Source organism: Aythya ferina, assembly GCF_964211825.1.
Source record: "Aythya ferina genome assembly, chromosome: 2".
Classification (NCBI taxonomy): domain Eukaryota; kingdom Metazoa; phylum Chordata; class Aves; order Anseriformes; family Anatidae; genus Aythya; species Aythya ferina.
The window spans coordinates 100,220,165-100,245,097 of NC_140297.1; the positions used below are offsets into that span (position 1 = coordinate 100,220,165).

At 38.8% G+C, this 24,933-nt stretch overlaps 1 protein-coding gene across 3 annotated transcripts; it reads left to right on the forward strand.

Moving 5' to 3' along the window:
- Positions 1-36: 36 nt before the first annotated feature.
- On the forward strand, positions 37-23,896 carry FBXO15 (F-box protein 15). 3 transcript variants are annotated; one of them, XM_084508898.1, is made up of 10 exons: positions 37-155; positions 2,564-2,683; positions 4,514-4,618; positions 7,617-7,859; positions 8,139-8,348; positions 10,180-10,309; positions 12,563-12,645; positions 13,569-13,714; positions 19,777-19,901; positions 23,290-23,896. In XM_084508898.1, the coding sequence occupies exons 1-10, from the start codon at positions 73-75 to the stop codon at positions 23,572-23,574; spliced, it is 1,530 nt and encodes a 509-aa protein (XP_084365024.1). In that variant the 5' UTR covers positions 37-72; the 3' UTR covers positions 23,575-23,896. The 3 variants fall into 3 exon arrangements, with proteins under 3 accessions (XP_084365024.1, XP_084365026.1, XP_084365025.1); XM_084508900.1 differs by having other exon boundaries at positions 56-155; positions 2,550-2,683; XM_084508899.1 differs by lacking the exon at positions 37-155 and adding an exon at positions 1,017-1,040.
- Positions 23,897-24,933: the final 1,037 nt, after the last annotated feature.

Sequence of the window (24,933 nt, forward strand, 5' to 3'; positions counted from 1 at the left end):
GGCCGCCCTCAGCTGGCCGAGCCGGGCATGGCGGCCGTCCCCGGCAGGGCGCAGCGGCAGCGGGGTCGCGGCATGGTGGCGGCGGCTCCTCTTGGTGCCGCCGGGCTCGGGCCGCCGAGGGTGTTTGCCCCTCTTGCCGCCGCCGCAGGGCTCAGGTAATTAGTGGTGTGCCTGCCCGGCAAAAGGGTGTGCTCTCTTTGCTGCCATGTCTCGCCATCGCCAGCCTCATGGCTCATGTTTCCAGTTCTGAGCTCGCCCCTCATGGCCTGGGTGCTGTGCCCTGCCCGGCCATGAAGAGGGTTTTTGGGGTGGCTCAGTGGGTACATGCAGCCCGAGATGTGCAGCACAGCCCTTCCCAGGTGTAGCAGACAACCAAAGTTTAACATGCAGCTTTCTGGGGTTGCTGTCCCGAGGAGTGCGGCTTAAACCTGGGCTAGGTGCTTGAGCTGAGAGGAGTAGCGTAATCTGCACTAGTCTGACAAGAAAAGGGCCATATTATCGTAATGCCAAATGTCTACATGTCCAAGGCAATCAGGCCTTTGTAATAAATAGGACGGCTTCTCTGGGGAAGGTGTGATTCCTCAGTCCTTCCAGTGCACGCTCAGATTCCGAAAATCCAAAGCACCGAGTTCAGAAGTAAAATCGAGAAAGGAGATTTTTCAGCCAACCCTTATCTATAATCATTTTAACAGCTGTTTCATTCCTCCCCACTTTTTTTAACCTGTAACCAAAATAGGTTATACCCACCTTTTCAAAAGACCTTGAAATCGATAGCTGAGGAATAAAGTAATGTCAAAACATTGCTGTCATTTGTGTTTATCCACAGGTATGCCACTACATTTGGAGAAGTAGACAGGTTCTGTCATTAATTACAGCTTCCTAGGCATTCTTTGAAATAGTTTTGTTCCCTCACCATCACGCAAAAAAACCTTAACCCAAAACAACAACAGCAGCAACCACAAAAACATGTTCATGTTGCGACTACCGCAGGGTATGAAAGTCAAAATACTGGTACAAAACTGAGTCCTACAAATTGAAAGGTAATGAAATAGCAATTGAGGTTGTTGTGCCTCCAAGCTAGAGCATCTTTGTTGGTATAGAGGTAGTTCTGCTGTTGCTGAACAGGACTTTTTTCTAAATCCCTTTAATGGCTTCTGAAAAATGCCGTTTGTTATGGACTCATTCAAGTTGGTTCTTCATCTCATTTTCTAAATGTGCTTGTTAATAATACCCATCACTAAAACATTTCCTTGACCTTCAGGGTGTATTTGACATATGGTTACTTTTTTTGTTGCTGTTAATTTTGTTAGTCTATTACATTTTGGCATCCAAACTGAAATGTGTATGTCTTTGTGTTGCGTTTATAACAGCTCCCAGGATAACTTCAGGGATTTTTTTATATGGCACAGTCAACAACATAGGATACAGTTGTTCTTTTTTATTTTTCTTTCAGATTTTTTTTTATTGAGCATAAACAGATTCTAAATCAAGAACAGTATGCATTAAATATATGGGATGCCCCTTTGCTTCAAAATTATTTTTTTTTTCTCTGACATTAATTGGTTGCTGATAGCCATGGCAGGGTTGACCAGATGTTAGGAGGCCAGCTGGTGTTACAAACTGTGGAGCACTAACAGAGTGCGTGGGGAGTTGTGGCTGCTGTGTGGAATCACAGAATACCAGTAGGTATTAAGTATAGGGATGTGATGAAGATGGGAACTCTGTCTGAATATATGTGTGCGGTTTGAAGATGGGCTTTGTGATTACGACTTTGAAGTTCTTTATATATGAGAAATAATTTAGTTCCTCCTATCAGAAAAATGGAAAAAAAAGCGTAGCCTGTTGGATTCTAAGACTTTGTGTTAGAAGTATTAAAGGATACTTTTTATTTAGAGAAAGTATTTTGTATACAAATTGTTGTGTAAATGAGCAATAAAAGCTTTGATAACCAAATATTTTCCTGTAGAACTGACAGTTACCCGTCGAGCTGCTAGTATTTTAGCAGGGGACGGGCTGAAGTGAGCGTAGAGCCTCATTTCAAATGAGGTTCTGTTGTACAGTCAACGGAATTCTTCCGCCGTTTTTGAGAGACTTTCCAGGTATTGCTCTGTGTGGTATCTTCTAATAGCTTACCAAAATTGGATGCCTCAAAAATGCCTCTGGCGTAACGTTACAAAACAGAAGATTAATACAGGGAGTCTGATTTATGGCGGGGGTCTATCTGGAGCTTGACCGTGGTGCCCGCCATGGTGCAGCTGTGTGCTAGATCTCTACCGGATTCCAACTGACCTGGTGGTGCAGCATCACTCCCTTCTGACTGCTGCGAGAGGTGTGTCACAGGAGAGAGACCTGTGAGTTTAAATCTGACATCTTCCTGATGTCAGGTATTTTAGGTATTTTGCCTGATATTTTAGGGGATAATTGTTCAAATTTGTGAACCGATAATGAGTTACCACGTGATGTGTGCCCTCAATCCTGTCTCTTGAGATGTGGTGTCTAGATACGCATGATATGCATATTTCTTCATTTTATAATGTGACTCCTAACAGTTTTTGCTTTCTAGAAATTCATCGAGGAGCTTTGCTACCAGGTCTGGGGAATATTCTGAAACTGTAAATACTAAAATTAAAAGTCTATATTGGAGACCTCCCATAAAACCAAAAGCTAATATGTGCATCGAGAGGTGAGTATGTCTTCAATATAAGACTGTAAGAGCCCTTGCAGAGTACAAGCAATTTTTTCACTGTGTACAGTTATTAAGTTAATGCATTGGACGTTTTCTTGTCAGATGTTCTGAGTTGAAAAGGAGATTTGTTTTCCTGACCTACTTTGGGATCCTGAGTTGACCTCAGGACCCAAGTCATACGCAGCCTTCAGCAACTCCTTTGCAAGTCATGGGATGTGATGATCCTTAAAAATAAAAATTCTTATTGTATTATGTAAAGAAAAGCCAGTTTGGAATTAAACTCCTGATGTTTCTCTTGATGATTCTTGGTTTTTGTAGGTAGTCTTAGAATGGTGGAGTGAGATAAGGGAGAGGGAAGTGGCTGCTGCAAACATGCTGCAGAGGGAATGTTTCTCTCTCAGTTTGACATTGAAAGGGCACTTTTTAAAATAGTCGTGAGTTGTTTTATTTTTGAAGATATTTTACATTTCTACAAAAAGCACCTAAGTATTTTGTAGGGAAGATTAATTCCTTTGTTTCACACATTTGTAGCTTTCTGTGTTAGTCATTTTTCTGTTTCCCATTGTATAGCCTGTGCCATCCCTTATGTTGTTAGGTTTGTGTGAAAGATGAGAAAAAAGTTTCCTTCAAAAGAAAAATAATGTGGGTGTGAAAACTACTGCTGAGAATTTGAGATCAAGCATATTATTTTAACCAATTTGTAGCTTTTAAAGGGATCATTGCTAAATTTTCTGTGGCATAAATGCAGTAACTGCTTGGGGCTTACGCTGTTTGAATCCTTTCACGTAAATAACTATGCAAGTTTTGGCATGCTTGCCTCTCTGATAGTGCAACTGAATTACTGAGTTTTAATACAAACCCTGGAGTATTGACATTATTATCATTCTATGTTTGAAATCTATATACTTCTGGAATAAAGTATTATAAATCAGCAAGTGTTCTAAATGATACTGTTGGAAAAAAGAGGCATGGCTGAGGCGTTGACTTTCACAGCAGTTCGTATTTTCAGTGGTGATTTTGATTTTATCGTATTACCATGCTCTAAAAAGTTAGAGTATAAAATACTTTTATTCTTTTTTAAATTCTGTGCTGTTACCAGGTACTACTCAAAGGGTTTGTCAGTTAATACAAAAAATTATGGTGTCTTCTCTGAAGGCTCTGTTGCAATTCTACTTAGCCTGCAAAGAAACATCACAAGTGGGATTTTGCAGCTGGCACCTGCAGTTCATCAGGCAGCCTGGGAGACACACAGAAGCATTAATGTTTTTAAGGTGTCACACAGCTCTTAGTTTGAAGTTCACATCTTCCTGTTGACATAAATTAGAGCTGTGTGAGACCTCTGAGCACACGTGGCTTGAAGATTTTGATGAGGTATAGCACGATCCCACTGTTTGACTGGGACATTTCAGTGCTGATGCATCCTGTGAGCTGACAGCATAGTCAGGGGGTGAGTGAGTATCTGCAGTTCTGGGAAATGCTGACGGACTGCGTGGTGAAATCATGGTACAAGCAGCAAGAGGCTGGAGTTGAATGAGGTAGTTTCATGTCAGGCTGGGTTGAAGTTTAATGAAAATGCAGACCCATAACTTTTCACGTAATGTCCTGTGCCACTTGAATAGGTTGTGATGAATTGTTTCAAGCACGTTTTAGATCAGAGAGACAAATTAGAACCCAAACATTGTGAATTAACTCTTGAGGTTGAAGTTTGATCTGGGAACTGGTAGTTTTAATCTCTTTTTCTTTTTGCTCAGTTTTGGGGTTAAAATTCTTTGCCATTGTCATTTCTGGAATTTGCAGGCGAGTCTAACAGCATTTCTTGTTTTCCAGCATGCCATCAGAAATGCTGGTGAAGATATTTTCCTATCTGGATGCTGTGTCCCTGCTGTGCGTCTCTTGCGTGAACAAGCGCTTCTATCATCTGGCCAATGACAAGTAAGGGAAGCGCGTTAGTCTTTCTTGCACAGCAGCTGAGTTTACCTGAGCTACGAGTCTTTCTAATTTAGTTCTGCTGATGCCAGAGCACTGGTGCATGTACCTAGTGGCAATTACTCTGCTGAAAATGTACTGCGTAGCTCACAGTACAATGTGCTGCATGGAATTCTAGCTGTGCAAGCCCTATTAACTTTAATGGGAGTTATGAGGCGAAAACTAAATACAGTGCTTTGAAATGTTGCTATTAGCATTTATGTTGTTATAAAATTTGCATATATTTCTGTTTGTATTCATGTGCACCTGTGCTGGGTCATTGATTCAGGCAGCCCTTAGAGGTGTGTAGCCAGTAGCTTTGTAGAATTACAGCTTTCCTAACTTCTGAAGTCCAACTTCTTCAGCTCTTTATCATTTTTTTTTCTTTCCAGAGGATTTGACATAGTCAAGTGATTGATTAATGGGTTTTATCTGTTGCTCTCTCTGTCAGATTTTGGAGACTTCTAAATGAAAACAAAAAGGGCAAAAGTAAATATTGACAACCATCTTGTAAGTGATTGTTTATGCAGAGCTCAAAAAGAGCCAGTATCACCATTGGTTTGTGAAATGATCAAGAAGACAGCTTGGTTTGTGTGAAGTAACTAGCATTCCTGGGTATCGTTTTTTTTTTTTTTTTTTTTTTTTTTTTCCCAGTATTCTGCTGCATCCATGTTGTTTAAATGAGAAAATCTCTTCCTAAATAGTAAGTTGCTGCAACTGTATCTCACTTATTTGCTAAAATTGGAACAGTGAGTTAGTTAACATTGTCACCTTTAGGACTGATGAATTTCAAGGAAAGTTCATAATCCAGATTTTTTTTTAAGCTGTCAGAACATCCATTTAGGTAAAAATGGTATAGTTGATGCAAATTATATATCTTAATATGCTTTTTCAACTTTGGGGTAGTAAGGTAAGGTAAAATCGTTGTAGCTATCAAGGGGAACTGTTTCCATCTCAACAATGTCCATTTCCATTTTTTAATCTCAACAGAGATTATTGTGTAGGCAAAAATGTGATTCAAGAAGAAGATGCTTTCCCTTATCTAGGAGACTGGCTGGTTCTGTAAGATCAGGTCACGTCTTCCTGTTGGATTTCTATGGACCTTCCTGAGTCCCTGAATCTTCTTGTGAATTAACATTAACAGAAGTTTTAATTGAAGTCCCTGCACATCTCTGTGACAAATCTGGCCTTGTTTGTAGACAGAGTGTCTTTCTGAGGATAGTTCTGCTGTCCTGGAGGTACTTACTGTCAAGCCGGTTCAATGGCTCTTGATGCAACAGGACTGTGAGTCTTTCAGCATGGTGCATCTGTGATACCTAATGCTGTGCTTTGTCTTTGGGTACTTTGAGTACTTCTGCATCAGTAACAAAGTCTGGTTATGGGCATGTGGAGGCTTATTCTCAGTAGCTGATGAAATTGGAATGGTTTTCCTGGACAGGAGGTAGTGGGATGGATGCATTTAGTCCTTGAATGTGTTAATGCTGTAAGGAGGGAGACGAAATGCATTACAAAGCACATTAACGTAAGTTTGCCTGGGGATAAGTGAGGACTGGTAAAGGTAATCTTGCTGATAAATTGCAGAGAATTTCTCTTGAGAATTTGATTTCTTTTGCTGTTAGTTTCCTTTAGCACAGTTTTGTTGACTGTGTGACTTCAGAAATAGAAATCTAATTGGAAACTGTTAAATGCACATTATTGTTTGGATTCTTTTAATGTCTTGTACTCAATACCTCTGTGCTGTCCTAGAGATCATTGTGGGTTAGGAGAGAAATGTGACCCCTCTTTCTTCCTAACAGTAAAGAGATGAAACCGTCATTCCTGTTGGATGTTTCTTTGATCATTTTATCCAGAACTCTTCAAAAGAGTGCGGAAGGGGTTGGCATGACAATGATACCTCTGTCAAACATCAGTGATTCTAACTGTCCTTCTCCACCCTCTTTTGTCTGGGTCTGTGTGAGAGACGTGAGGGGTCCAGATTGCTTTTGTTGAGTAAGAGCTATTAAAACACGGGTTTCACAAGTTCATTTTCTATGATGAGGATGCATCGTTATTTTGGGATGGAATTTTTGAAAGCAACTGCTTAAGCTTAATCAGTTTTCATTCAAGTCACAGTATGTCTGTGTTGTCTCTGAGCTTCATCCTGCACTTTACATTTTCAGGAAGACAGACAAGACTTACCTTTGCTTTTTTTCCTGTTGATAGCTTTCTTTCAAACCTGTACCTTTTTTTTTTTTTTTTTTTTTAAATCAGTGAGTCTAAGGGAGAGTCTATGAAGGAAGTAGCAGCATAAATTTAGGGAAAGTTTTTTTAAAAACACGTGATCTGGTATGCTATTGAGAAGCACAAAAGAGTGGGAAGTTCGCAAGATAAAATGATCCTACTTTCTACATCACTAGCCAAACATTTTCTTTGTATGTAATTGTGATATTTACCAACCGTGCTGGCATATTGTAAGAATTAATTGGGTAACTTACCCACTCCATTTTTTTTTTTTTTTTTTTTGCTTTGGTGGAACAGAAAGTCACAAGTGGATCTCACTTGGTATGTATACTTCAGAAGAAGAAATGTGTTCAGAGTCTGTGTCCTCTGAGATAGCCTCGTAAGCTCATGAGACATGCTGACATCTAGCATCTTTTGTTTCCTGAGCTTTCAGGTTTGCACCAGGGGAGCTGACCTGATATGAGCTGTTTGAAGATCACCATAGGCAAAACTGCACAAGCTGTGCCTTTGCATTTTCTGGACTAGTACCTAGGAGGCTACACATTCTGGTCCTCTATAAATTCAGATTTAGATTAAGCCCAGTTTGCTGATAAACTAGGACTTTATATTTTTCTGACAACATTATGCTTAGTGGTATCTGCGAGCTGCGTATAAGATGTATTGCTGAAGTGACTTGATGGTTTGTCCTTATAATTAAGTAACTCTTGACATTTATGTTATTTTCCTTTGTATTATGTTTTATCAGTGGAATCTGGCTGAAAATCTATTCTGGTTGTTTTCCACCAAAACGGACAATTTGGAAAGTGAAGTCTGTGCAGACAGAAACTGGTCCCTTGAGCTGTGCTCCTATACAGGATAGAAAGCCTGGATACTGGAAGAAAGAATACATCTTGAAACAAACAGCTGCTGTCACAACTAGAGTAATGCAACTTGTTAAACCTGCAGATCTGTATACAGGTCTTCCAAATAGAATCAAAAAAGCTATAAAGTAAGCAATGGCTTGTCACCAAAGACATTTACTCAAGAACAATGTACACAACATTAATGCATTTGGAAAGCTGGGGGGACTGGGAAATAGAGCTATAAATTGCATATCATGAGGTGAAGATAGAACTACAGCTGACTAATGACCTAAATAAGTAACAGTTAATAGAAATTTAAAAACCTTGTTAGAAGCGTAATTTAAGCATAGTCATTTTGAGAATCTTTTACAGTATTAATATTTTTTTCTAAACACCTCCATTCCCTCTCTATTCCTGAATATCAGAGCCTCTGGCTTGAGCTGGATGATTGTTCTGAAGGACAGAAATGGAAAGGAACATGTAATGGAGCAGGCAGACCTGTTTTTTAAGGACACATCTGTTACTATATTTTGGTATAGCGCAAGTTGGCCATGCTTAGACATCCTGTTGAGCCTAAAACTATTTGGAGTGACTCCATTGCTTCTTGACCAAAGCAAAGCTCCTAGCAAGAATGGGTGAGTTTTTACATAAGATTATTTTTTTTTATTGGTTGATAAAGTGTCTATAGGAGCTATCTAAACTTGTTTTGACTTAACAAGTTAATTTTTTGTGAGAAAGCCTCTCTGATAGATCTGCCAAAGCCCGTGTCCTGCTTGTCCACAGTTACAGCTTTTTAGCAAGGAATAGATATAATCCAGTACTCGGTGACATTAATTCATGGGTTAATGCAGCTACTGCCAACACAAGCTACTGCCATACAAACTAGTAAACAGGTCTTGCCTTGGGAAGCTAAGTCTGAAGCAGAGACACAAATGAAGCAGAGATACACAATGCAGGATAGGTGTTAGAAACGCTAAGTATAGAAAAGGAAGGATTTGGCTGTTATTTTTATAACTTAAGTGTGTATGAGACTCTTCTGGTGTTATTTCATGAGAAAAGATGACTACATTTAAAATGTGTATCTGAAGTATCTATCTGGTTGCTGGAAAGGAATTTTCCAGGTCTGTGTCTTACGTGGGTTTTAGTATATGCAGTATCAGCTACACACTTCTCACACAGTAGATCTCAGACGAAAAGCAACCAAACCAATCAGGCAACAAACCAAAATAATAATAATTATAATAAACCATATCCCTAGCAGTAGATCTGTGAAAAGAGTTTTGTTGATCACATGAAAAAAAAAAAAAAAAAAAAAAGAAAGAAAAAAAAAACCACAAAGCCAGGTTTCCATTGGAAGAAGCAAAGTACTTGCCTAAAAAGGTGAGAAAGGTAGAAGTGTACCAGTCAAATTATCTGAAGAATGTACTTGTTTCTACCAAGATGATGATTCATACTTAGAAAGTAGTAAAAGAAACCTTTCAGTCAATTGGTGTATTTCCAGAATCATGGGTTGTTAGAGATTGTGCATATGCATGAAGATGATGATTTCCCAAATATTATTAGAATGGTATTCAGAATGTTAAAACAAAGGAACTCATGCAAAGATTTTGGGAAAGTATTTGCCACCAGCCTGATTGACTTAAAGATAGAAAGGGTTAGTGTCCCTCCCTGCTGCAAATCCTACAGTTCCAGCCAATGTAAGGAAGTTGCTGTCTGTTTCTGTCTTCCTGGCAGTGTGCAGTGAAACTACTGGGAAATCTAGGAACGTTTTTGAATCCATTAGGAGCTTAAGTCTGTGAAGAGTTGTAAAAAGAGTTTTTTCCCCATTCTGAGTATGTGACACAGACTCTGCTTGTTGTGCCTCATTAGCCAATAAGAATGCCTGCAAAAGTATGAACTTCAATAAAATGCTGTTAAGGAGCAAAATTGCTTTAATTACAATGAAAAATCTATAAATAATTTTCTCAAAGGAAAATTTCCTGTGTTAGAAGCTCATGATTTATTAGATAGGCAGTTTGATCTTTCCTTGGAATTTTGCTTCTGTTGGGGGACTTAAATTTGCCTTCCAAGTAGCTAGCTTCATACTTTGAAATATTTAATGACTCCATCTGGTACCAGCGTACTATTATAACCAAACGATAAAGATTTCTGTGGATATATTGAAAAAATGGGCAAGCATATTTGTTTATCCTCTCTTTTTTTATATATGTTTTTAAAGTAGTGTATTAAGCAATCTTGGGGTGGCATTATTTCTCTTCCTCTTAGCTGTTGAGATCCTGCCAGTAGGATCTGTTTACTTCTTGTTTAGAAGTAAAGTTTATTGCTGTGTATGCTGAGTACTTTGAAAATAGTTTTCCTCAAGTGCTGTTAGTCAGAACTTCAGATTTAAAAATGAAGTTTAACTCAACTTTTACATAAAGAAAGAGCCATAAACTTGTTGCTATTTGCTGAATGTTCTTTTCAAAGACCCCGTCGACGCTCCCTAATTGCTGAATATGATTTTTCTAACCTGACTGAAAGTAATGTAACACTTGGGGCCGATAAGCTTGTCCAGCTCTTCAGTCTGGATCCCGGACTCTTAGTAGGACTTTGGAAGGTAGAGTAACATTTTTATTTCTGTACTTTATTGTGACTTGATTATTTTTTTTTTTGTCGTCCCTCCCTCCCCCCTTTCATCTTTCTTTTCTCTTTGGATTTAAAAGATCTTGTCTAAATTAAAAGCAGGAAAATACAGGTAGGGGTAGCAAATTGATGATTGATTGTATTTTAAAGAGATGTCACAGGTATATCTGTACTTTCCAAACAAAAAATCCTCTAAGTGAAAAAACAGTTATGTATCAGTATATTAGATACTGTAATGATTTTATTTCTGTGTTCAGTTGTATTTATTTTGCAGTCTTCACATGTCAAAGTTTGATATCCCAAAGACGTTCTAAATAGAATAGTTTGAGGAGGGTGATGCTTCTTACCCCCCATTCTCACTCCTAGCCTTGTCCCTTTTACTCAAAGTGATAAATTCCCACAAAGCAAGGTGGAAGCTAGTTGCTTCCTTCAGTCTACATCACCAGGTAATCGTATCCTCTGCCAGCAGAAGGAATGCTGTAAATAGTGCCCTTGGGGAGATACTCAGTTCTTGGTAGTAAGTGCCTAACTGAAGTGTCTGTGTTCAGGGGTCAGTCTGTGAGCTGTATGGTAAGATGGGCATCTTTAGAGAGCAGTCTTCATCTAGAGCAGAATTCAGCTCTGAAGGAATCTGCATCTGTGCGCTGGATACTGTCTCAAACTTTCTGTTCCTGGGTTGAATTCAGGGGTGGCAGCCCTTCCTTGCTGCCCCAGCCGTGGCAATGAGGTAGGTTTAACGATGTTATTTGCCACTGGCCAGGAACTTCTCTCAGGGAGCCTGTGAAAGTTTCTCGAAACTGTTCTTATTTTCAACTGGAAACTCTTGCTACCTCAAATGTACACAGTTACCAGAGGGACTGTTTAAAACCACAGAAGGAATATATGCTTCACCCTTACTTGAAGGTGTCCATTTCCTAGGAATTTTGGAATTGCTTGACCTGTGCAAGCCTATTGTTGACTGTCTCAATCTCTGAAGGGCTCCAATAACTGAACAACCATTTCCTTTGGATATTCAGATATTTAGTAGACCGGTGTCCCTGTGTTGCTGTCCCTGTCATTTTATTAGTGTGTTACCTCTTCCTGTGCTTGGAAAAAGAACTCTTTCAGCACCTGGAAATGGTTCAGACAAAAGTTCCACTAAATTGTTAACCACCGAGTGTCTCGCTCTAGTATATTTTTCCTGCTTAATTTTCTGAACAGCTGCTCTTACTCTCCATGTAGGCAGAGTAACATTAGGCACTTAACTGTAGATGGGTGTAATAATCATAAATGCCAGACATCGTGGTTTTTACACAGAGCTTAGCAGTGTAACAGAAATGGTTGATGCTGGCAGGTTTGACAACCACAGACAGGTTATGTGGGCTTTCTGTTAGTTGGATGGAGAAAGGCTGAGAGACGCTGTGAGTAATAAACCTATTTCATATCTTTTATAGCATTAATATTGCATTACAAAAGTATGGGACTAGCTAAAAATAATATATGGAGTGGGGGTAACCCAGAGAGATGGAAACAATAGTCACCTGCTTTTCAGGAGTCTGGCAACAGTAAACACTTTTACCATTGGTCTACATGTTCACAAATGTAGGACTTACAAATGCATTTTTCTTTAAAAAAATAAGGGCTGAAATCAACATTCTGTGATCTTGAAGTAAATAGATACCTTTGGCTCTGTTTAGTTCTCACAATGAGCTTTCAAGTTTTCTTTAAGCCATGTAGCCCAATGGAAGGCACGTCTTACTCTTATCCCAGGAGTACATAATCTGGTGAAGACATCTAGGGTTTTACTTTGAAATTCAGTATTTCTATTAAATAACTCTGTATTCCTCACTGTTAGCCCTCTTTGCAAATAGTTCCTTACGTTTGCTGCTCAGGTATTTAGCAGCTGGGAGTAAGGTCTGTTTGATTATTCTTAGTTATCCCATTTGAGGTGATAAGTGGAAGCCGGAGAAGTAAGACTCATTGATTGTTGCTGATAACTTTTGCTTTGGCGTTTCCCTGCTGTTCCCCAGAATGCAGAAATGTGGTGATTTTTTACCTACATTCTGTACTCCCATGAAAAGAGTTGCAGTTATAGGAGTATTTGCCCACGTGTTAAATCATCCTGCCATTATTACAATAACTAGCAGAGTAATAAGCAGCATTTATCTATGAATTTTAATGCTCAGGAAGACCTTGTGAAAAAGAGTATTTCTGGATGAAAATACATCTACTTTAATTAACTTTTCAGGGAAAAAATGAAATTGCTTTTGTTATGGCAAGTCTTCATTATCATCAACTTCTTGAGAGAAGCACTTTGGGTTCTGCTACTGTGTAAGTTGTTTTTTTTTTCCTCCTCTGTGGGTAATAAAGATAACCTTTTGAGTAAAACTTTGGGTTTTAAAATGAAAATTGGTTGCTGATAAGAGGTTTGTATTTAGGCAGTAATTGACCATTCTTGTTCAATATTAACAAGTTACGGTAACTATATACAAAGGTGTAGGACTATTTTTATACTAAAATGTTGCCATTGTTATGCTATTAGGCATTGTTATGGTATCTGTTTTCCAGTGTATTGTGTGTGTTTACACACTATAAATGGTTTGAAAATATGGGAATTATTTTTTTTTAGCTATAGAGAATGATTTGGGTGTTTTATTTACCTCTCATCCTACCCACTCAACTTTCTGCTCAGTTGTATGTGCTAGTGGTAGTTTTATGTTCCTCCTATAACTTAGTATGACTCTTTTCACGCAGAAGGTAAGACTTAATGCAGTCTCAGTAACAAAAAGGATGAGTTTTGTTGCTCAGTTGCCTCTGGGCTTTGGGCTCTTCTGATCATCTGTGTGCAGTAGTTTATTAGGCTAGGTACAGGCAAGCTTATTGAACAACTGATGTTCTAGAGAAGCCTATAGCTAGTTGGCTTTTAGATTTGTAGATAAGATGATGCATTTTTTAAAATTTGTGTAAACAAGTCCATATTTTGGAGTTTTACAGATCTGCCTTTAAAATTTGACTGTCATATTTACTGCCTTTGGCTAGACTGTGGAGCTTATTAGTAAACTATTAAAAAAGTATGGTGAACTAGAAATGTATGACTTTCAAAAGCATTGGCAAAGATGAAAATTTGTATTTTGTAATGTTTTTTTCCCCCTCCTATAATCTCTCAGTGCGGGTTATATACTGTATCTCTTTTAAGTCATTCCCTGTTTCTTAATTCCATGGTTTTTTTTTGTTTTTTTTTTTTTTACTTAAAGTCAATATGTCCTTCCATCTAACAAACCTATGCTGGATGATATTGACCCAGAATATGGACTGCATGACTACGACCTACATCTCGATATGCACAGTGGAAGCTGTACTTACCTGTGTGGAACATTCAAGAGCCTCTTTTGCAGAAAAGGTAGAGCTGACAGAACAGTAATGCCTGTTTTTAAAACGATCCCTGCTGCTATGCTTCCCCTCTCAGATTCAGTTTCTCTCTTCTAAGGGAAGAAACTGAAATGGATTTTTAGAGTAAGCTATGTTTTGTTGTTGTTTCATTATTTCTTTATATCTGCATGGCGTGTGGTGAGGTGTTGTAAGCTTGCTCTGTATGAAGTCTGTCCAGTATTACATTAACATAATGTCAGGCCTGAGCTATAACATCTGCGAATTGTAAGGGTATTTTAGTTTGGTTCAGTGTTGAGGTAATAATGCAGTGGCACAGCTTTTCATGCAGGCAGGTGTTCGTACCTGCTTATTTACTGTAAGGGAAAGTGAGTTTGTCTTTATACATTCCTTGGTCATGTTTTTGTAGAATTTTTCTCAAGTATACTTTAGGTACATTGACAGGTTGAATATTTCAATATGTTTGTAGGAGATTGTGTGGACTTTAAGATTTAAGGCTTTTATTTAGTTCAAGTTTAAGGCTGCCCTTTCTGACAATTTTCAGTTCTTTGTTTTAATAAGATACTGTTAGCCATCCCTATTGTTCATGCACAACCCAACTTAATAATTCACTAGGGTTTTGCCAAAAATATGGATGATCTTTCTTTGACTTGACTTTAACACAGCCCTGCCTGCAGCTACATTACAGCTGTCTTACGATCAGCAGAGTCCCAGGGTACAAGTGTTGCTCTAAGAATAAAAGTCCTCCTGGGGTAGCTGTTACAATCCTGAATAAGCTTTATCAGCAAAGATCTCTTCTGCTGGTGTCTTACATTTGCAGCAGAGCTTCATGTGATGACAGAGGGCTTTCTGCTTATTTCTTCATCCTGTAGCTTATGCAGATACAGCTATGCCAACAAATTCTGCAAAGTTGGCTAGGGATGCGTTTTTCTTGGTGGCAATTAATGCAAAGTCTTTATGTGTGCTCATACGTAAATACTGTAGCTTGTTAAAGCTGAGCTTTAATGAAATAATATGCCTGCTGAACAACTGAGTGCCCCAATGACAACTACGTGAATGGCAAAACTGTAGAAAACATAAATCTTGCTCGTTTATTGCATAAGATTCAGTTTTTCAGTGATTTTTTTTTTTTTAAATAGTAGGTCCCATCAAATCTGGTCCTATATCCCAGATAGTGAAAGTACTGATACAGAATACAGAAAATAATTACTTACTCAAGCATAAATATTTTTCACAACTCTTAGATCTTAAACAATGAAACACTGTAAATTAATTATTGCTTCCCACTGTTCTTCTAATAACAGTACAAATGAGCCTTCCTTTTTCAGAAAATACTGCTTTTAAAGAAGACAGTAGAGGGCACTGCTACCAGGCTTGACTGCTTCACAGTGCTGTAACAAATAGAACTGTCACTGGGACCGTAGGCTGGTATGCAGCATTGTAGTCCTTTGGATTTGAAACATGCATGTTCTCAGATTCCCTGAAGCTCCAAGCTTGAAATACGGGAACACTTATAAGGATAAAACTTCAGTGAATTTCTAGCCATGAAGCAATAGAAATCTCTCCTGAGACGTTGTTATTACAGGAGTCCTCTTTATGCCCTCCGAAAAAGAATAATTTCTTCTGTAAACTGGCCAGGGGGTGTGGGTGGATTTTTGTTTGTTTCTTTCTTTTTTTTTTTTTTTTTTTTTTTTTTTTTTTAGGTGAAAGCTACATTTTGTTCTATAAAAATGAAAATTTTAGGCTCCTAGCAGTACAGCTGCACAAGAGAGCAAGATGTGAGACACCTGCTTTTTTGGTGTCAGTTTATTTTATTTTCCCCACTTAGGAGTTACTTCTGTTAAAGATTAAGCTGATCTTTAGGCAAGTTTTTGTAGCAAATGTCCAGGACCTGAGGTTGTGATGCCATCTCACTTTGATAGTTAGAAAATCTGTTTTACGATCAGTATTTTTTTCTGGGCTGTTTTGATTTTGTGTCCTTAAACTCTGTGAAGCAGGCATTGCATTCTCCTCTCAGAGGACATCAGCCAGCTGAGGCCATGGTTCTGCAGGCAACAAGCTCATCTGTTGTCTTTTTTCCTCCATATACTTGTACATTAATAACCATCTTCTTGTATTTGATGGTTTGCACTTTGCTTTTAGGCTCCATCTAATGACACTCCTTGTCTCATTCTGTTGGATGACGCTGGAACGTGGAGGTTTCTCACATAGTGAGAAGTCTTGCTGTTTCTTAAAATTCTCTACCCAATCCACAGTTACTTTAAATTATGAATATGACGTGCCAATGGCAGTTTTCACAGTCTAAGACACAGATCAACTGTGAGTTATTATACTGAGGTTTTACTTATTTATTTGTTTACATTCTGAAGCTACAGACACATCTAGGTTACCAGGGAAAGCCCATTTGTTATTCCAGAGAGCTACTGATTTATTTGTTCAAGTTCAGTTTTAGTTTTGTCTGCTTTTCATTAGTGCCCATTACTGCTGTGTTCATTCTTCCTGCTCTGTTTTCAATTCTTTCTGCAAGATTCCGAGCATTAAATTAAAAAAGTTATATCACACTTCATTGAACCAAGTGGATGGACTGTGTATGACTTCAGATCTTTTTTTTTGTTCTTAATACTTGCACTGCAGTAGCTGGCTGTTTTGGCACCCTGTTTTGGCTGTTTGTTAGCATTTTATTTTATGCTTCCTTCCATTTAAACTGAATTGCTAATATGGTCTTGTTGACAGATACTGTAGGGTGAATATGCTAAAAGCTTTCAAACTGAATGTATTAGAAAACTTTTCTTGTTTTCAGGAAGCCGTGACAAGCTTTTCATATAACTCATCCAGAAATCAGGAATACTATCTAGGTTTTTAATAAACATCCTTGCAATGTATTTACCTAGTTCTTCATCTGTTTAAGTATAGCTTTGTAGCAGTATGGTACTTTAAGCTTTGGCTTCTCAGTGTTATTCCTGTTTGATGTCAGTTTTGCTGTGCTCGCAAAACAAATGTAAGGGGGTGATCTTTGTGTGTTTGGAGCGCTTGTAAGATTAGTTTGCAAAATATCCCATCCTGTGTTTGGAAAGTTTTTGCTCGACCTTGAAGATTGATTTACAAATTTAAACGACCGTTTCAGCATGGTAAGGCTTGTTGTTACCACCAGAATTAGCATCAAGCACAGCCTGACCTGTGAAAATAACAATCAAATTATAACTCACAACAAGGCTTGGTTAGCAAATCAAAATCGCATGCTTTTAGCAAAAATAAGTGCCTGTGAACTCTTGGGTTATTATTTCTTTCCCTGAGGTTCGACTACATGTTGTATGTTCTCCATGTTGGTATTCCCTTTATTTGAAAGTGCCTGTTCCCTTTAAGCTGTGTTGACTGAAGGGCCAATTTACTGCTCTACCTGTCTTACATAAACTCTGAACTGTACCAATGAAACAAATTACAGATCAGGTTGAAGGGAAACCTGTCTAATTTGCCTCATCCATGTTTAACAGAGCTTTATTTGCCCTTTAATTTCATTTTCTTTCTTATCTGACTGGGATGAGGAAGGGGACATGTAAGTAATTAGCACTTTGATTCTTGTAGTAGTACTTCTAGTAGTATGTTTTCTTTCTTATGCATACCAGGACTAGCTTTTATATATATATAAAAGTAATAAACGGTTATAAGGATTGGGTTAACTAACCCATGTGTAATTAGCTATCTGCCTGCTGTTCTGCATTGCTTCTTTCTATTCTCGCTTGAAGTTGAGAAGTATTTGCAACAGGCAATTTCCAACGTGCATCTTAGCCAGGTGGCCCATCTAGCAGTGCAGTAGTTGGTGTTACTAATATTGTGCAATAACACTGTTGTGCTGGGCTACATTAATTTATTAGTGTGCTTTTTTTTTCTTTTTTTTTTTTTCAATCTGTCCTTATTCCATTAAAACTTTCATTTGTTTTGAGTAAGTGAGAAGAATAGCTGCATCCATTCAAATCTGAATTGCAGAAAGCTGCATAGCTCTTTGGAAAAAAATGCTTGTTGCCTGATGTCATTTAAAATCTCTTGTGTAAAAGCTCATCTTTAAGCTCAGGCTCTTAACGTTCTTTTTGTAAAGCTTGAATATTCATCTTGAATGAAATATTGTCATTGGATTTGATTTACTGAAGTTTGGAACTGAACCATATGGGTAGGCATCACCCATACTTAACACCTCTTTTTTGCACGCTGACCTGGATCCTGGAAGTGAATTCTGCTTGTTCTTTCCTCCCCTTCTGCTGGTGAGGCCACACCCAGAGTGCTGTGGCCCCTGTATACTGGGCTCCTCAGTGCAAAAGAGTCATGGAGCTACTAGAGAGTGTCTGACACAGATAATGATGGGAATGGAGCATCTCCAGTATGGGGAAAGGCCGAGAGAGATGGGACTGTTCAGCCAGTGGGAGAAAAGGCTCCAGGGAGAAGCTTTTGGTCTTCATAAGTACCCAAAGGGGTGCAAAGAGGATATGGCCAGGTTCTTTTCAACGGTGCAGGGGGGTTGTACGAGATGACTTCCAGAGGTCCCTTCTAACCTCAATGATTCAGTGGTTTTCCTTCAACCATACCAAATACATTCTGGTCATAGTCAAGATGGTTCGACTGCATTCACACTCCTGTTCTAGACAGTGTCTGTACTGAGCAATCCTCTGCTTCCGCATCCTCTCATGCGTTGAGCTGCTTTCTCCACACATTGCTCTTTGGACTCCCTACTTGACTGATGTCTTTCCAGCATCTCATGGGTGTTGCTTGGTCCCATGGTACCAATTCAGAGACGTTTCTGGCTTTTGTGGTAAACTATGGGCTCAGTCTTTTTCTGTCACTTTGCCTCTAGCAATCTGCTTTCAGCAGCCACCAGGCAAAGGCTTTTTGCCTTTTTGATGTTGCTTCTGTCTTCAGCTTCTTGCTGCTACTGGGCTTTATTGATGGAGAACCATGGGCAAACAACTTCTCTTTTTCTTCTCTTATTTATTTATTTATTTATTTATTTATTTATTTATTTGTTTGTTTGTTTGTGTGTGTGTGTGTGTGCATGTATGAGTTCCTTCTTTCTCTTCTACCTGCCTCATGCGACTATTAGCTACTTTCTACTTTTTGGTTCTGTTCCCTGACACCGCCCCCCCCCCCCATTTTTTTCCCCTTTCGCATCTCCAGTGCCTTCCTTCTTTATTTGAAGAGAGATAGTATCTCTTGTTCAAATAAGATTGTTGAAGTGAAATCCTGTTAAGAAACTTTATTCTGTCATGATGGGGTGCATTTTTTGTGATCAGAGATCTTGCTTGTTTTGTTATAACCCAAACTATAAACAGACCATTGGATTGCCTGTTTAATTTTCTTCCAATAGCAGGAGAAAAAAGGAAAAAAAAAGCTAAAAAGGCAGTCTCTCTCTGGGAGGAGAGGAGGACATAGCAAAGAAATAGTTATGTTTAATAATAATAAAGTGATTTTAATAATTCTGTGAAAGAAGAGAAAGGAAGCTTTAAAAACGCATCATAATTTAAAAACTTGATCCAAATCAGGGTTTAGTGCTTGTCAGTTTAAATGACCCAGTATGCTTTCCAGGAAGGGCTGATTGTTGTCCTTGTTTCCTGTTTTGTAGGGTTATTTGAAGAACTAGACAGAGCAGAAAAATTAAAAAATAAAGGGGGGAGGGGGGAAGGAGAGGTAGGAGGAAGGTATTTCAGCATTTATTTCATGTTTTATACATTAAGTTTGACTTTTTGGGGGCAGGCAGCAATGGAGGCGTTGGTGGCATGTGACTGAAGTATTAAGTACGGAATGTAGTCCTTGCATCCTTGTGTAAGGCCTTTGGTGGCCTTCAGATTTTTATACGGAAATCAGAATTATTTTAGCTGCTGCTTCTACTGAGGATCACAAAATCAAAGCCCCAAATTGTGACTTAAGTTCTCCATAATGTGCTGGATAGCTAGCTGTTGGTGTATGTCGGAGTTCCTTACAGGTGAGCAGGTGGCAAGGAAGGAGAGAAGAAGAGAGAGAATATAAATAGCATATTTGACTGGGGTTGATTTGCAGATGTATAATGTTATATATTATTAATATTTTCAGGTGACATTGAAAATGGATATTTAAGGCTCACAGTTGTAAGCTTAAAGGATAATACGAAGCACGTGCCTCTTATTGGGACAGTTGGCTTATCCTGGGAAACAGATGCCTTTAAAGGCAATGTAAAGGTCAGTCAGAAATACTTTTTGTTTCTGGAAATGTTCATCTCAAAACAGAATGATGTTTAAGCATCCTGAATGTGCTACTTTTTAAAATGTTTTTATTTGTGGAAGGTATGTCTCCTAAAAAAAAATTAAAAAGGAATTTAAGTATTGTAAAAATCATGTGAATGTTGAGAAAAATAGTTCAATTCTTTGTGTTCTGGAGGATTTGTTGCATGATAGACCCATTGTGCATATATGATGATGACTGCAGTGCTTTCAGCTTGCTGAAAATGTTGTTTGACCAGCATTGCTTGGAAGCACTGGACAAAAAATGTACTGCAGATGTGCCTTTTCTTTTTTCATTGCAGGCAATACACCTTAACCCCCAAGGGAAACGCTGTGCAGTTCTGTTGTAGTGTGTGTGTGCAATGGAAGTTAGAAACTATTGAAGAATATTAAAATGGCAGTGGGCACAGGCAGAGACTGAACCTAGCTATTGCCTCATACATGGGGTTGCCTGGGTTAAAAGTTTGTGTTATAGTGGACTTCTTACTTGTTCTCCTTTATAAAATTCCTAAAGAATGATTTCTAAGAAGATTAAGAGTAGTTCTGTAGATCTTGCAACAGTGAAGGCACATATTTTTAAATGTACTTCAGCTGCATGGATATTTCAGAAGTACCAAAAATACTAATACAAGTAATTTAAGCACTACTGAAAAAATAATAAGATTTTGTTCAACAGTTGATTCTGGCATTACTTGAAAAGAGTAAAACAATTAAGAAAATTACCCTCCTTCTAATCCTGCATTAGGGCGAAATGAAATACTGTCTGATAATATTTTGCTCATAGGCATTAACATACTTGTTTTGTAGTTTAGAGCGTCAACCAGCTGTCCTGTGCAACAAAAAATATAAAATTTATCATTAAAACTTAGTAACCTACGTGTATCTGTTGGGAGCATCAACTGCAGTTGAGCTTGAATTAGTTTCCATTCAGTTTGCCCTCTCTAATTACTCATAGCATTTTTTTCTTCACATTCCTTGTTGACAAGCTAATTCACTTGCATTTTTCCCCTCTCAGTTTGTACCAGGCGGTTTTGAGGTAGGTGTTTGTTTTCAAAGAACAGCAAATCCTTTCTCTGTGTATGTTAAGACTGTTGTATGTTGGCAAGTAGAAGGAATTCAAGCTAACAAGAAAATGCTTTTAAAAGTAATTGTTTGCCATCTTTCTTTAATGCCTATGTTTTGTGTAATTTGTGTGCCCATGTAATGCCTATGTAAAGTTAGTGGGATCTTGGCATACAGTGTGCTTCATTTCCCTGAAAAGTGTGTGATGAGAGGTAGGAACTCTTGTTGCTGTGCTGGGCAGATATCAGGAAATCACGTGATTTACAGCTGCTTGGCAGGATTTTTTTTTTTCTTCCACAAAAATAATCGTAAGTATCATATAACAGTCTGGGAAATTAACTGTCAGAGGAAACAGAGAGCTAAGCCTGTAGTCTAGTTTAGTTCTGTCCTACGTGTTTGCAGCATAAGTTCTACTGAATATTTGCTTTTAGGAAAAAAAATAAATCATATCAATCTTTGTTAAACCCCTTGTTTTATGGTGAGCGCTTGCACATGTCAACACAGCTGTGGGTAGAATTCAATTTAGCTTTTGACATAAATCTCTATAACTCTTAAAACACGTGAAGGCCAAATAAAATCAGTGACAGGAGCAGAATATGACACTATTTTGAATTTATTTGAATTTTCTCTGGTACTTCCAGTAAAAAACACTTTGTCTGGCACTTCTGGGTATTTTATGAAAATTGAAGTACCGATACTTTGGAATGTATGGAGGAAAAAAAGATCCACCAAATGCTTAGGGCCACCCTGCTTTACTTTTCACAATTGGCCTTTGAAATGCAAGATATCAGACCACAAAATAGTAGCTGTTAGAATTATAGAATTACAGAACCATCTAAGTGGGAAAAGACCTTCAAGATAATGAGGTCCAACCATCAACCTGACCTACCCAGTCCCATCCCTAAAGGATATCCCCAGAAGACACTGTATCTTCTGAGCCTCTTGAACTCAGTAACTATTGTAAACATGGACCCACTGTGTAAGATACCCACCCAATTTTACAGAGTTAGGAACAAGGACTTTGCCCACCGGCAGTGACTAGAACACAGGCAACACCATCCCAGTAGGGCGATGGATCCTTTACAGTACAAATTTTTCCATAGAATTCACTTAAGACTACTTTGTTTCAAGTATATTTATAGGTCATATAAATTATTAAATGATCATCAGATTTGGTTTGAACTGTATATTTGCAGCATAGTCTATAATAACAAGCTTAGGAAAATTTTATAGGTCACGTCACTTCTTAAGGTTTTGCCATCTGCTTGGTATTGTTTGATTAAACTTCAGTAGTAGTGAAATAACCGTTAAAGCTACAGAAACACAGCTATATAATACTCCAAAGCAAAGCATTCCAAATTTATTTCTTGGCATAGAATGGGTGATGTTGCATTGTTTAATTTTGGAACAAATTATACTTCTGGAAGTAATGCATATACATGTGTATATATATATATATATATACATATATATATATATATATATATAAATATATATATAATTAAGATTGTCTGATTGACTATTGATTCAGAACAGGTGAGAATAGGTAATAACTGCTATTAGCAGTGATATACAGCCTGTATGCTTTCAAGGCATATATGTGAAAACTTCACTTTGTAAGTGGCCAAGAATTGCCATCTTGATTTTAGCCTTAGAAAGCGATGTAGTTGTGTAGTGTTGAAAATGTTTATTTGCAAGTTTTTTTTTTTTAAACAAGAAGAATTATTTGGAGGAGAAGACAATGTAATAATAATACCTTTTTGGGAGCTGATGCTTGCAGCCATTCAGAGAGTGGCCTTTCATTTATAGCTGGCGTATAAGAGTAATTGTGGTTTTTTGGCTGCTTTAGGGCTTGTCTCTTTGAATGTTTTTTGCAAACATTGCTGCATTCATAGAAGTTTAGTACCTTGGTTTAAACTCAAGTTTCTCATATTGAAAGGACTATTATTATTTGAATGGGAAGGTAACTAATTATTTTGAACCACAGATTTTAAAGGCTTAAATAATTTGCAAGAAAAAATGATTTAGGCTGGCAGTGCAACTTTCTGTTTGGCAAGGCAGTTTTTAATGCCTGTAGGATGTACTTTTGATTTCTGTAAGAAACCTCTAAGTATCTGTTGCTTTGCAGTAGTCAGTAGAACACTGTCAATTATATTTTGAATTTTCAGCCTTCATACCAAAATTTGCTGTGTATTGAACCTTTAGTATTTCTCCCTAAAGTCAGGGACAGAACTGCTTACTGTGCCATGGCATAGGAAAATAATCTCCTCTGTTTGTGTTTTAGGACTGTTTTGTGATGGATGTTACTCTCTTGGATGAAGCCCGAAAGCCCTTCTGGTGTTTCAGTGCCCCAGTCTGCATGGAACTGTCTTCCAAGGGGCTGTCTTCCAAGGAGTCCAGCCTTTATGACTACATGGGTTGTGTCTATACCACAGATTATGCAGATGCAGAGGGTAAAGTCTGTGTTGAGTTGGTATGGCTGGAAGAAACCAAAGAGTATTTCATAGTCAGTCTGGTGCTTTACGTAAGCACTGAAAAGGTTAATAACTGGTATGGAACAAACTACTGATGTAATTGGGGTGTTAATTTCCTCGCATTAACAAAGAAAAAAATTAATTTTTTCATGTTTAAGATTTGATGCGAATAAGTAAATAGTGTTCCTGCAAGTTTTGTATCTTTCAGTTTTTCAGTAACAAATGCAATTGCATTTTTTTAATTGGCATAGATGAAATTGAAGAGAGATGTTGATATAAATTAATATATTTTTTTTCTCTGTTGAACATCACATGGTTAGTCTGTTCCTGGTACTGAACATATTGAAATTATTTTTAGTAATGATTTTATTGGCACATTTTAATATGGTTAATAAATTTCTTCTTGTGAGAGCCATACTGTGAAGAAGCTTTTGTAAGAGCATTCATGTTTCTGTCTGTGTGGTGGTTTCCCACTGATGGCTACCTAAGCTCCGCCACAACTGTTCTCTTACTCCCCTTCCTCATCAGAACAGGGTGAGAAAATATGATGAAAAAAAACTCACGGGTTGAGATAAGGTCAGGGAGATCGCTCATACATGTATGTTACCCTCATGGGCAAAACAAACTCAACATAGGGAGATAAATATAATTTATTCCCTATCACTAGCAGACTAGAGTAGTGAGTAACTAAAAGCAAACTACAAACACCTTCCTCCCATCCACCCTCTTCCACCTCCTCCCCCTGAGTGGTGTAAGGGAGGGGGGAATGGAGGCTGTGGTCAGTCCCTAATGCTTTTTCTCCGCAGATCCTTCACGGTCATTCTCTGCCCCAGCTCCATGTGGAGTTCCTTCCATGGGAAGTGATCCTGTGGGGTCTGCCCACAGGCAGCAGCTCTTCAGGAACTGCTCCCACACGGCTCCGTGCCACGGGGTCCATCCCCCAGGAGCAAACTGCTCCAGCACGGGTCCCCCACAGGTGGCAGCAGCTCCCCCCAAACCCCCTGCTCCTGCGTGGGCTCCTCTCCACGGGCTGCAGCTCCGGCCCGGGGCCTGCTCCTGCGGGGGCTCTGCACGGGCCGCAGCCTCCTCCAGGCCACATCCACCTGCTCCACCGGGGGCTCCTCTACCCACGGGGGGGCTGCAGCGTGGAGATCTGCTCCATGTGGGATCCATGGGCTGCAGGGGGACAGCCTGCTCCAACAGGGGCCTCTCCACAGGCTGCAGGGGAACTGCTGCTGCCTGCCTGGAGCACCTCCTGCCCTCCTGCTGCACTGACCTTGGGGCATGCAGGGCTGTTGTCACTCCTCACTCTTCCAGCTGCTGTTGCACAGCAATTTTTTTTCCTCTGCTCTCTCAGAGGCCCAACCGGTGTTGCTCACTAGTTGGGCTCTGGCCAATGGTAGGTCCCTTTTGGAGCTGGCTGAAGCTGGTGCTGATCTGACATGGAGGGCAGT